This window comes from Anneissia japonica, unplaced genomic scaffold, assembly GCF_011630105.1.
Source record: "Anneissia japonica isolate Jap-2015-1 unplaced genomic scaffold, ASM1163010v1 scaffold277_len1293397_cov203, whole genome shotgun sequence".
NCBI lineage: Eukaryota > Metazoa > Echinodermata > Crinoidea > Comatulida > Comatulidae > Anneissia > Anneissia japonica.
In genome coordinates this window covers 832,270-847,041 of record NW_022719460.1, presented here as the reverse complement: position 1 = coordinate 847,041, position 14,772 = coordinate 832,270, and the positions used below count along the sequence as shown (strand labels likewise).

Here is a 14,772-nt window from a genome sequence, read left to right as displayed (position 1 = left end):
TAATATCACTGTGGGAAGTTTCATGCTTTCTTCAAGAAATGCATGATTTTTCTCCTTAGCCGCTCTACTATTTTGGTTTTGGCAACATTAATTCTAGTTTAGTTCTTGTATCATAGTAATTATTTTTAAAGACAAATCTGTTAGATAAATAATGATGTGCAAGGTTATTCATAATCTTAAACATAGTGATGGCTTCATTTATATATAACTTTGGTCTGAATTCATGACACAACACTTACAAGCCGCAATGAGGCAACGTTTGATTAACGTTCTTCAACGTATTAGTCAATTATAACAACATAATTGATGATAAGCGATAATGATGAACAATGATCAAGATAAACATGGTTTTTTTTATGCTTGAAACCTCTGCTGTGATACCTATTTTTGTTTCTTCTTTCAGATGATGTAGCTATAGATTCATGTAAACCTTCAAGTTTATCTACCAACCAGAGCAGGATGCAACTAAAAGAGGATGAGAAGCTGCAGTTGGAGGCAAGTGAGAACCAACTCTTAGCCAAGTTGTTGGATGGGGATCGCACAAAATGCTTTGGAAGTGGAAAGCTTCCTGTTAATCAGAAAGGTTTTGTAGCCAGTAGTATTGTGTCAACATCCAGCTCTGTTATAGAGCGCACTAAGAGTGAATCGTCAGACACAGAAGAAAATGGTAAAGCACAGAAAAAGAAGAATGTTCTTCTTCAAAGACTTCTAATGGAAACTGATGCAAACGACAATGGAGAGAATGTCAGTAAAGAAAGCTTGACAACTAGTCCAACAGTGTCCACGACAACAACACCTGGGCAGGTTCCGCAACCATTTGATTTAGACTTTATCTCAAATCCGACTGATGAAGCTGAACATCATGCGATCGTTCAGAAGTTGATAGAAGCTGCCAGCAGTCTTTCCAACGACCTTATCTCCAATCAATCAAATTTGATAAGCGATGTCCTCAAAGAATTTAATGAAGCAGAACTTTTACCGCCTGCAGATAGTACAATACCGGTTCCTAATTTGAATATCAAGACTCAGGGGCAATTTCCAGGTGGGATGCCACAACAGACTTCACTGAACCGTGTAGCGCCACAGCCAAAGAAGGCGGACAGTCCCCAGAGACTGCCTAGCTCTGGCCCTAAACAAAAGACATCAACTGAGAACAAGAAAAACAATGGCTCAAAATCCCCATCATCGTTTAAAAAATCAGGTGCCAACCGAAATAACAGAACGCCCCCGTCAACAAGCATGAACCAACCGTGGCAACCAGGAATGGTTGGAAATAACAGTGTACCGCCACATAATGTCGGAGTTGTTCCACCAAACCAAGTGGCACCACTACGAGGCCCAGTACCAATGCAAGTCAACAATAATTACTCAATGAATGCGGTAAGAAACATAGTTTATAATTTTTCCTTTTATACTTTCGTGGGTTATCCTTGGTGTTAGAATTGTTTGTAATGAAATCGCTCATAAACAAGTTTTATTTATTTTTAGTCACACACCGTAATTGAATTATAATACGTTTATTACATTTTAACTGATGTTAATGTTATTGTAGAACCAAGTAAACATCTTAAAAATAAAATTAAAAAAGGATAGAAAAATAATTTAAACATAATTAAAAAATCTTTAGTATAGTATTCATGTCATTCAATGTTATGTATCTCTTTGGGAAGAATTTTACAAACCAAAAGTTACTGATATACAGGTACAGTATAGAGTTTTAATTGTTTGAAGTTTCCAAGACCAAACTAACTAATCACTATTTTGGATCATTTCATCAGTGTTATTCCCCTTAATATTATGGAAAATACTATGGAAAGGAATGTAAATTTCTTTTTAGAAGTCACAGGTTTTTATTTCTCAATGTCGCCCTCTGTAGTTAAAAATGTTCCTATAATGATGCTCTATAAAAATGAAGCTGAGTATAAAATCTGTGGTTCCCAAACTTTCTGCATTTGGTGACCTTCTTAGGACTAGTCTTATATCCATTGTTGATATAAGACTAGTAGGACAACACTATAGATGATGATGATTTACTACAAAAATATAACATCAAGATATTCCATATTGATTAGCTTCTAATGATTAGCAGTTAGATGTATATCACACTGTTATAAGACAAGGAAAATAAAAGACCCTTTTGGCTTGGCGAACTCCCAATTATTTTTCACAGACACCTAAGTGATCCACGGACCTCAGGTTGAGAATTACACTAAGCTAAAGCATTGTAATAATATAGTCGGGGTAATGGAAACTACAAGATAGATGGCTTATTATTAATGTACATACAGTCGACCTTCCCATTTACGTACACCTTGGGCTGAAAGCAGTTCGTAATTGAGAAAATTCGTAAATGAGAAGTTCGTAAGAATAGCGCCCTCAAGTTTAAAAACGCCAATTTGTAGCCTATAACTAGGCCTGCCTACCAATATCTAGGTTTAATTTTGCATTTAAGTGTTCAGTAAACATTTATAGAAATCGTTGAAGAATCAATTAAATGTTAATGCAAGACAAACTAATATAATAACTATCGATTCATAATAGGCTAAGGAAATCGTTCCATGGATAGATCTACCTAATCTTCCATGTCACTATAGGCTGACTATTCAACATACAGTGTGGTGGTTTAGCTGGGCCTAGCAGCAGCTCTCTACTAACTATAGCTAGGCCTCTGTCGTAATTTATAGCAAATTAGTCAACAAACATTGATATAATTTGTATAAAAAAGCACTGGGCTTATTATTTATTTAAGTCAAGGTATTTTTGTATAAATTAAAAAAAGAAACTGTTCCTATTTTTTCGACCTTCCTGACTTCCAAACATGTGGTTTTGGTACCTGTAGCATTGAATGATGGGTAATTGCTGATGTCATCTTCTAAAAATAGAGCAGCTTGCTAATCGTTTTGTTTTTTTTGACAGTGAAAAACAAATAATTAATACAGATGCTTATTGATTTATTCTTAAAAGGATAAAAGGTTGATGTTACCATACATTTATACTCGGACTAGCTGATTTGATTTACAGTGCATTTAGACCATAGTTAACCATAGACAGAGTAGGGTAGGCCCCCCTGGTATAGGCTGCCCAGCCTTGCCCTTAGCCCAGACAAGGTAGGCCTAGCAGCATGCACTGCCTGCCTGAATTTCGCCTAGTTTGATTATTTTACATTATGTATTGATTTGACTTTTCTAAGCCTAAAGTAGTATGATGTATTTATGGAATGACTGTATAACTAGTACTATAATGCAATTTTTAATGACCTTTGTAATTCTTTTTTCTTAAAATAAATAAAAATAGCATAAATAAGATGAATAAATCTAGCGATGACGTCATCGGCCGAGTGTTCGTAAAATAGAAGGTTCGTAAATGAGATTTGAGAAGTTCGTAAATGGGAAGGTCGATTGTACCATAAAAAGTCTAATTTTTTAATATTTAGAAATTCACAAAATATTATTAATATGAGACTGCCAATCAAAAATATTTTAATAACAACCGATTTATCTTCTCTTTTGTTGGTAAACTATTCGAATGTTCAGACTATTCAATCTGTGGTTCAAGTCTATTGTTAATTTCCCATTGTCTGTCTGCATCACACCATAACATGTGATTCCCAACTTCAGCCAATTGGATGCTTTGTTAGAAAATATTACATTTGATAGCTTTACTGCCCTCTATAGTATATAACTTTCTAATCACATGAGAAGTGTCTTTAATTTATTAAATATTATGACAGAAAACAATTCTCAGTTTTGTTAATAAATTGTTTTATATTTAATCCTATACTTATGAGATATACACTCTGTAATTATTGAAAAGACACTCTTGAGAAATATAATTCAATATTTGAATTTCTTCTTTGTATAGAAAGCAATCCAGTTATATTTATTATAGTTATTAGCTCTCAATTGAAAATTTAAATTAAAAATTTATGAATGTTATATTATATTATTTACTTAAAACTTTAGTATTGGTTAATAATCATTTTTATTGTTTAAAAGAATTTTTTGTAGTAAAACATTTCTAAATTAACGAAAACCTGTTTTTTTTTTAATCTGTGAAAGTATTATTGGGTGTTTTGATTGTATCATTGAGAGCTTTTTAATATAAGTGACAGACAGACGAATGATTGATTGATGGGTACAGAATATCGTCAACCAGCAACTTAAAATTCATGATCCCTTTGTTGTCTATTAGATTTCTAGTGGGCACATTTCATTAAATGATTATATAATTATAAAGCACCTCATCTATCTCTTAAAACTTTTGTTTGTAATAATTTAATTACAATTCTCCTTCACGAACCCTGATGAAATGTAAAAATAGCCACAAAAAAAGGCTTTTCGACCTGAGTTCTTATTATTTTCCATCCATAACCTGATTGCTTTAGCTGAATTGCGTATGCTCAATTGTTGCATTACTGTTCGATTTTTCCCATTTCTATTTCATACCTACCCTCTTCGCAGACGCTGTTTGGTTTCTGCGAAATTTTATTGGTAACTGATACCCTCATCGCAGATGGTTCCTGAGATGTCTTTTTGATAACTGCGCATGCTTGACATGGCTTGATAACGTTACTTACTCATTGCACATGCTCACTGGCTGCTTAGCATTTCCAAGTACATGCTCACTGTGTTTTTATAGCTAATTTGCGGACGTTTTTTGGTAACTGCCACATGCGCATTGCTTAGTTCGGAATTCCCATTTCCTCCTCGTAAATGCTACTGCTACCTACTGTTTCTTAATGATTGTTTCCTCTTTATCATAGCAGCCTAAAGGTGCGGCACGGGGAAAAAAAGCTACAGTGTGGTAACAAAAAAAGTGGCAACAAAAGAAATAGTCAGGGATGAGAAACAAATTAATTTCCAGATTTAACCGTAAATTTTTAAAGAAAATTCAACAAATAAGCATTGATGTTATTATGGCAAAGAGATAATAATTTTTTTAAATTCTCTAAAGATAAATGGCTATGTTTCTACTCTGTATTTAAAAGTACAGATCCTGTATAATAAAATACAGTAAGGTCTGTGATATGTATGATTGTGCTATTGTGTGAGAAAGTACAAATAGTTTTATGACTGAAATTTGGCACAGATGTGATATGACCTTCGAAGTTCAGATTTACTTGACTGTATTTTAGAAAGATTGGTGTTTAGCTAGTTATTATATTGCTACTTTTATGTAGACAACTTAGTATTCATTGTCTTGCTGCTTTGATAAGCATTATGAAGTAGGCCAGGCTAAAGAAATTCAATCTTCAATCTTCTCTACAGTGTAAAATCATAACCTATTATTTAAGGATATGCATTGAAATTAAGCAAGCTAGGGAGTCGTGTCAAAAATGGCTTGCATAACTTGCTAGGGAGTTGGGTTTGACCTTGAAGCATAGAGGAGGTTCACTTGTAAAGAGAAGCATGCTTGAAAGTTGTGTGTAGAATGTCTGTTGTGTAACCACATAAACAGTATGCTTGGTTAGATATTACAAGGCAAGTTACTTATTTACTTTGTTGCTTTTTTTTAATACCTGTACAATTCTTCCTCATCATGTATTTTATGGTTTAGTTTAGGAAATCTAGACGGGAAGAATGTTTCTGGTAGGTTAGTTGCAAGTTGATAGTGGACACCGTGTTCATCGAGGTTATATTTCAAAAGTGCATACCTCTAAGTGAGATTCATATTACCAAAATACTCCAGCGACCAAATCAGACTAAAAGAAACACTCATGCCGTTAGTCACGTAATAAAAAATAAACTGTAAACACATGAAGTGAAATGAATATTTTCCAATCAGTTTATCCTTTCTGTTGGTTGTTATTAGAATATGAGTGTCGTTTAGAAAAAAATCAGTGTATTTATATCAATTTGTATTTTTGTGTTTATTTTGATTAGATGTGCGGTTTAAGTGGGCAGTGGCCCAAAGAGGGCAGCTTACTGATCAAGGACATTGTACTTGGTTGCATTATCAGCCCAGGTACTTTACAAATTGTAACCACACTTGCAAAAGACTTAATGACATATTAAATGGCATTTTGATAAGTTATAGCTGGTTTCTATGAGGTACTCTGTTAATTAATGTGTTTACAAATGCCTATTATTGAATTCAGAATTATAAAGCTACAATTTTACTAAGCAACTCTTACGAAACCAGAAGAAATGTGAGGAAGTTACAGGCCTGAATTCTCCTCGACTGGAAGAAAATACAGGAAAATAAATATTAAAAATCCATATATTGCTGTTCTATCAATCATTTATTTGATATATAAATCAGGCATTCAAATTAATCAATTAATATATCAACCAAATATAGTAATTTGGTCAATTAATTTATAATTACAGTATTAATCCAATTAAGTTATCCTTCAATTAATCTATAGTATTTTCATTATCATTTTTATTTTACTTACGATATATGTTTTTCTGTATGTATTAACATATTTGTGCTTACATAAGTAAAATACTTCAATATTTCTGGAAATAAATTACAATTTTTCTCTCCATAATAATTTATATCAATAATATTAAATATTTTTTATTTTGCAAATGTGGTATTCTCTCATTTGATGCCCATGTCGTTAATCATTTAGATATGATTAAATTACCCAGTTACCCCTCTTTCCTCAGTCTTTTTTCCCTTATTTGGAAACTTAATTTATTTCTGGAAAAACGTGTTTCAATTCCTTCCTAGTGAGGAAATTTAAATTGATATTTAGTACATCCTACCAAAATCGACCACAGAGTACTTGCACTTTGACAACCAATGAGTTTTCTAGTCTTCTTGCCAGTATTCATTAGTATTTTGTGTATCAATCTCTAAATAGTATTTGTATGATAAGGTTAATTCAAGGCAAAGCAAAGTTAATTTTGTGTTGCATGCATTGTATAGCCTTAAAGTTTTTGTAAATCATGGTTTCTGCTAGGTATCTGGGTACTAATTACCCATGACTAGTTGTATATGACAACTATTTAAAAAAATAATAATATTTAACATTAAGACTAAGTTACAAATTTAGATGTAATGCTAAGTAAAGAAATGTTTCTTCTTATCCTTTTGCAACATACCTTATTGCAATAAGGCAATTGGACTGAAGTTTAAGGTTATGGTCATGCCATCTTCACCATTCAGTATTTGGATTTGTGTAAAATCGTTGGAACAATATTACACAGACTGCTTTTATTTAAGGAGGCAAAAAAAAAAAAGCAGAAATTACTGAATTTTCATCAATCAGAAATTTTATATAATTACCTTTTTAATGTACATACTTGTAATCATTTTGATAATGATAACTTATAGTCACAAAATAATAATAATAATAGTATAATCCTTTGTTCATAGAAACAAAATGAAAGATCTATCAAAGTTAACTTAAATTTTTACTTGAATCTCTCAAACAGTGCATTACAAATGAATTTTGACAGTTAATTACTAAAATGTGTGAATAGTACTCATTATTACCAATGAATATATTTCTTTTAATTTCAAAATGGATATTCTCATTGGTCAGTTAGGGGTCACATGATTGTCACTTTATAAGCTTTGATATTCACAGGCGGTAGCACTAGAGTTATTGGTCACTGTTGATGCATTGCTTGTCATCTATCGTCAGTAAAAAAGTATAACTCGCTGGTCATTAAAATTATATTCGATATTTAATATAGTAAATGGTCAAGTCATTGTTTAGCAAGTTGAATACATATTCCAGATATTGTAATTGGTCAAGTCCAAGTACAAACTAATATTGACTGGTTGAGTTCAGTGCATGAAGACATTAAGGGATTTAAAATGCAAAATGTATCCCTTGTTTGTAGTAACATGCATGATATGCATGATGCAGACAAAATACTTAATTAGTATATTTGCTGAAGTCAAAGGGAAGAACTAATTAAGTTCCATTGTAAAATAACCTTTATTACACCTAGTGGTAAAAACGGACCAAATAATATTAATAGATGCTCTTCTATAAGGCTATATTTATAGTTCAGTTCAATAATTTTTATTCACAATGGAAGGAAGCAAAGCAAAAAAAAAAACAAAAAAAAAACCAGTGTTGTGTGCCAAACATCAAATAGCACACAGAAAAATCAATGAACACTACACATTCTTGCTTTCTTAATCGGCTCCCATATTGAGTCTCATAATTAATTTCTTTACCTGCTCTGCAATTCAATAATTATTGTCATTGTCAGTCAACAATGTTTTCCAGCCTTTACGTTCATTGGCAGTTGACATGCCAACTAACAAAAGCAACAAACAAAAATACTAATAAGAGAAAAAGAGACACATGAAATGAGTAATTTAGAGTCTTAATGTTGCAACCATTGTTGTTCTTTTTTTTTTGGTACCTGACTATGCCAAGACACAAATTATTATTGATTTTAAATAAAAGTAAAAAGGATGAAGCTAGATGAAGAAATATAATATATATTTTTTTAAGGAGTGTCGAATAGGTAGGTTAGATACACTTCCATTAAAGGCTCAAATATGTATACATTCAACCAGTTAGTTTTTAGATTAAATTAATATTTTTCCTTAAAAAAAAACTAGCAGTTTTATTGAGTAATATCTGGTAAGTTTAGGAATCTGTTAATTCAGTTGTGTTAGAATATATTCTGATTGCAAAACAGAACATTAGACTCTTTGACAGCTCAATGCAGGTTCAACTGCCTGGAGCTGTGAAGACTAGTTCAGAATATGCAATAGATTCAAGGCCAGACTTAAGGAACTCATTATGATTGGATAGATTTTTCAGCTGAATCTCTGGGTCAGAGGTCAGCTACAGAAGATTACATGATCGCATAATTGACCCCCAGGTTGGAGCGCCATAGTTATTGTAGGATAATACTATGGAAAAGTCTTTAACGTTGCAAGCATTTACGGAAATGGCATTGAATGATAAAACGCACAAGTCCTTGCTACGCCACTGTCATGCGTTTAACTTAGCATCGTATCCTACAGCTTGCAATTTTTATCAATTTGGCAAGTTGCCAACATCGAAATTGAACAGTGTATAATTCATTGATGTAACATATATTGATGAATTAGATACGTTAGCTACTAGAAAGTGCTTTCAGTTTTTTTTGTTCAGCTTTTCTATTTGGTTGATTATTATATTTTGAGGTCATCAACAATTTTTAGTGAAACTTGTTTTCATAGCTTTATAAAATATGATTTTTATATGTAATTAACAAATTGTGCATACAAGAAATGCAACACTAAAATAGAGACTAGATCCAAGATTCAATATGTAATTTTTAATCAACTATTAAAAATCGGATGTTTCAACTAAATATATTCCTAAAAGTTCTGCAGATATAAATTTAGTCTTTAATTTTAATTATAAATTATGAAAACTCAAAAATTCAATTAAAATATTGAATTGCACAATTAAAAGATCAACTAGAGTTATCATTTTTAATTGAGACAGAAATTTAAAAAAAAAATCTGTTTTCAGCTATTTAAGGACTCTTAACTGTCCTTAAATTGATTACCAGCATATTTAACAGTGTGTGCAATGATGCATACAGTATAGGAATATATTATGCTTCTGTTTAATAGGCAAGGAAGTTTTCAAAAATATACTTTCCATGGAAAGACAATAACTTACACTAAGTAAACAGTTTAAATATTCAATTGATTTATTTTTAGTTTATGAGCTTAACAATGTTGAAGTCATATAGAGTTGATGTACTGTAAATCAGCATATTTCTACAACAACCAATGAACTTAAAAATACCTGTGGTTGTGATTTTAACTACAATTTCCTGTTTTCTTTTCCTCAGAGTACAATGCTACTAGATATTATTCTAATCATTATCACATCTAAAACATGATTACTAAATAAAGAATACTAAAAAAATATATAGCCAGTATTAAACTAAATATTATTTCATCTCTGATTTTCTCAGATTTATTCCTCCCATTTAACAATGATATTTTACTTATGGCAAATTACTTTATTTTTGAAGGTCATTTCTTAGAAGATTTCAAGATCCATAGTTATTCAGATTATTCATTCCTTCAGAATGGAAAATGGCTGTATAATAAAGTATAATGCACATAAATTATATTTTTGTGTTCAAGATTTATAAACATTTGTCCATAAGATTTTTGTTTTTCAGAATATATTTTTTTCTATTACAGTGTAATGTAATTAATTAATTTATTGTTTAATAGTTTTCAAAAAAACAGCAGTATTTCAACATAGGGTATTTCAAAGAAGAGTTTATACTTATAATTGAATTGTCCTGTAGCATTGTGTTGGTGTTTTGTAATACAGTAGAACATCAGTGTATCTTTTGCCAATAAACTTGAACAACGAGCCAAATTGGCAAGTTCAACATCCTGGATAGCTATATACCCTGACCAACGAACTCTCATTTGGAAAGGCTAAGCATTGCTAAATAACAGCTCTGTGGTTTGGCCACTGATTATATTAGCGTTGATGTATGCATGTTATACAATCGATGGATTAAACAAAAAATTATAATTGTTCGAGCGAACGTTGGGGAATAGTTTGAGTAGAGAACCCTACTGTGAATAAAAAAATGATAACATAAAATAAATCCTTGTTGATTGATATCCTGTGTCACGATAGTAGAGTATACCTCCTAATAGTTTGTACACAATTAAGTCTAGTCTTATTTTTTATTTCCTACATTGTGACATATGTCCATCCTGTCTTCATACCATTGCCTTAAGCATTTAAAATTCCAATTATTATTATTATCATTATTATGCATATCTTGAAAATTGGACAAAGCCTTGGTGTATTTTATTGTGTGATCAATCCTGGAATCAGACCAATGTTTTGCCTTCTCATCCACGTACAAAGGGCATTGTCTTTTAACGGAGAAAGGCCTTGTGGTAGAAGGTGGCATTAAACATAGAAATTATATGAATTTTAAAATATGATTATTAACATAGAGAAATTTAAAGTGTATTAAATGAACCTTGTGGGTTGGATCGATACAAAATAATTCTTGAAAGCTTGCATAGCGAGTACCAATAATGAAATAATTCAACAGTGTACCGAAAGCTTTATTGTTTTGTTATATTATATAGGATCAATACATAATGAATAAAATCTTGTGTACAGTTATTGTATCCATATTCTGTGCAAGTATACACGTCCAGTGTATAAACACATTTACATTAAGAATTGAAATCGAAACACATTTAGTATGTTCTCTCTTTAAATTTCTTTTAAAATATAAATTATGAAGATTAAAAACATGTATGCAGGCATATATTTATTAGGGTGCAACTTTACACAAAGTATGCAGTATAAGGGAACCACATATACTTGTTTACAATTTACATGCAACTTTACACATACAGTAAAAAAAAAAACATGGCATCTTTTTTTTGGTTAGGTCTATGTGATTGAGTAAAGGTTTAGAAAATGATGAACTTTATTGTAATTTTTATCATATAAAAATACAATTCAAATTGAAGTTTAACAAATGGAAGTATACAGTAGCTATGATATTTTGAGACATATAATATAATGTGCCTTATGAGTTTGGATTGGAGTAAAATGGAAAAATGGATTTTTCAACACATAATTCATTTTTGGTTGAGTTCAGTTTAAATATTAAAGTAAAATTGAAATAATGCATTTTTGTATGAAGGATGACCTGATCTGGCTGGGAAAAAAAGTGATATAAAAATTCATCTGTTCTTTCTAGATCATTAATTTTTGATGATTACTTTTGACTGGTGGGACCGGCTATTATAAATGTCCATTTTCCAACTCTCTAGTGACCCATCCATACATTGGTCAGAATAAAATCTCTGATTACTACAATGGAAATAATAATGATAATAAGAACATAATTTGTTACAAATATTACAATTGTTATATAAAGATTTTAAAGATGGATTATTATTTGTGATGATGTAAAAACCACTTTAATATTTAAATATTTTAATTGTATAATACTATTATTTCAATTAATGACTATAGTTACACCATGGAGGTATAAAAATTTTATACCTCCATGGTTACACCAGTCTTAACAAATTCCTTATTCTGATTATATGTTATTGTATATTATGAATTGGATTAGGACACAACATCCAATCAGAATTAAGAATTTGTTTTAAAATGGTGTAATAATAACCTCAGCATTCAATTAAGTTCCAGAATGGAAAAAACTATTTTTCCACCACATAATGTACCCATAAATAATATTGTTATAATATTCATTAACTATAAACTGTTAAATTGGCTAGCAGCTAGCGAATTTCAAGATTTTTGTAGTAAAATGTAGTTTTAATAAATCAGCAAATAATTATTTGTTTTGATCTCTGTCCATAAAAATTAATCTGATTAAATTTTTCAGGTGTTTTCAGATTTTATGACAGATGGTACACTTCATTATTATTAAATAAATAAATAGTTCATTCACATCTAAATAAACTATAAAATATATAGTTGACAATAATAAAGATATAGTGAAAACATTGGATATAAATAAAGTACTGTTTAATTTTTCCACAGCTTTAATGCAAAGTAAATTACTGTATTAAAACCTACTTGATCCCAAGCCCTCTTTCTATTCCAAACTGCAAATATTAACTGCCTTGAAAATAAATTGCCCCAGACATTTATCAGTTAATGTGTGTGCGGTCGGCTTGTTTTGCATGTTTGTGGCTGAACTCTGTATGAGTCAACTACTCAGGCTTGTGTGTTTGCTGTAGAGTAAAGCTATAGTTTAGCTAGATTGCTTGCTCTATTCAGTAGCAGCAGCAGCAGCTTATGTATCTCGGGCACAATGAACAATTAACTAGTTTTTATTCAATTGCTGGAAAACACTCGGAATTGTCAACACTTTTTTTTTTTTGCGTGGACTACTGGATTGATTAAACATGCACTGAATCTAGATTGTTGTGATAGCCTCCAATACGTAAGTTGTTTACTAGTATAGTAACAATGGTTTGTATACAGATACGTGTATTACATATTAGTGTTTTATAATAGTATTGTAACATTAAACATTAAAAAATATTCTTAAGTGCTATTATTTTCAATAGTTACTTATATTTAGGCGGTAGATGATTTGAATATACAGTACCCTGTACAGTATTAGTGCAGTGGCCCCCACCAGTGGTGTTAAAACCAGTAGATACCACATTGCTCAACTTTCCCCTCCTATGAGGTGTATACTGTAGCCTGATTTTCAGGATGTAGGCCAGTTTGTTCAAGCCTAGACTGGACTAGATTGGTAATGTTATAATGAAAGTGAAGGTGTTTTGGGTATAGAGGTGGAGAGCAGTTTAGTTTAAAAGGTGCAGCAGGTGTAGGAAATATGATCTGGATAGTCAACTTATGTTTACAGTTATCCATTCTGGTATCGTTTGTTTAAGTACTTTATGAAACATTGCACCAACTATGTTGCATACATTGTGGAGAAGGGGACATAGGATTCATGCTTTATTACACTGTTATTTTTAATGAGGAAGGGGGAAGTGTAGGTTTCATGTACTGTTTGCAAGAGCAGATTATTCTTGACCATACCATTCTGCTAGTAGGGGTGTAATGCTTTGTAAAGCAGTTATAGGCATAATGAAACATGCACTATATAATCCTCAGTACAAAACATTTGTTGTTGATAAAAATTATGGTTGTCATGATTGATTACTGATATCTCATTTATTTTTAATCTTAATTGATGTCTTAAATATATGTGTTTACCCAATTGCCAAATTATTTTTACATTACTCATCGTATTCCCATATTCAATTGTTTATTTTCGGATTGCAAGTCAACATACATTTCAATTTTTTTACTTATTTGTATTTTTATATTTTATTTATATTCATTACACCAATTTTACAAAGTTCACTTATATGATTATTATATTTATTGATAACCATATTTTAAACTTCTGTTAAATACTGTAGCAATTATATAAATCATCTTTAATTTAACAATTAGATAGATTAAGATTCTTAATAGGTCAATTGGTCTAAGAGGATATAACAGACAGGTAATTTACGAACTAACAATTAACTAATTAACAAAACAATTAATGCGTTCATTGCACATACTATATGGACTGCTATGGTTGCAGGTTCACTATTATAAATTACAACACAACCAATGCTTCACATTGCTTACTTGCTGTGCAAGTTGACATGTTTTGTCATACTTGAATTATTGATAACATCCAATATTCTAGTTTTGTACATTGTCACCTCAATCTCACTATATTGACATATGTTGTGTTATATGTTTTTAGGTTGAGCTCTCATTCTATAATTTCTGTCTGTCCCAAAGGTTAAGGCCAGGGTGACATATTGATAGCTTCAACTTGGCAGAATATTCTGCTGTTCTCTTCTCTTTTTTTTTTTTCACACCTACCAGTGACAAAACCTCTGGAAATAAGTTGTTTGAGGGTATTATAGTTAGAGCTTTATTTTGAATAGTCTTTAGCTCACCTCAGTGGGGTTTTTTTCGCTTTTATGTTTATTTTTTCAAAAAAAAACCTAATAGAAACGTCCTTAAATAATAATAAGTTTACAGAATACTAGGCCTAATTTTAAAAAAAAGATCAGTTTATCACACTCACCCCATGTCTTTTTTTGGTATTGAAAAAAAAAATTATTTTTAATTAATAATTTTTTTTCCCCAGTAAATTGTTGATATTGTTTGTATTAATCTCAGTCATATATTTCACTTTGAACATCAAATGCATCAGCAAACAACACAAGGGTGATACAGTATTTGGCTTTAGCCAAATAAGAACTAAAATTAAAACCCCTTCCCCCTCCCCACCC

General features: G+C 31.1%; 1 protein-coding gene across 1 annotated transcript in view; it reads left to right on the top strand.

Moving 5' to 3' along the window:
• Positions 1 to 14,772, top strand: part of LOC117110907 (RNA polymerase II degradation factor 1-like) — a 41,350-nt gene that overhangs the window by 3,346 nt on the left and 23,232 nt on the right. The window contains exon 2 of the mRNA XM_033253730.1: positions 404 to 1,380. Coding sequence (XP_033109621.1) covers positions 404 to 1,380 — 977 coding nt within the window. The remainder of the gene's footprint in view (positions 1 to 403; positions 1,381 to 14,772) is intronic.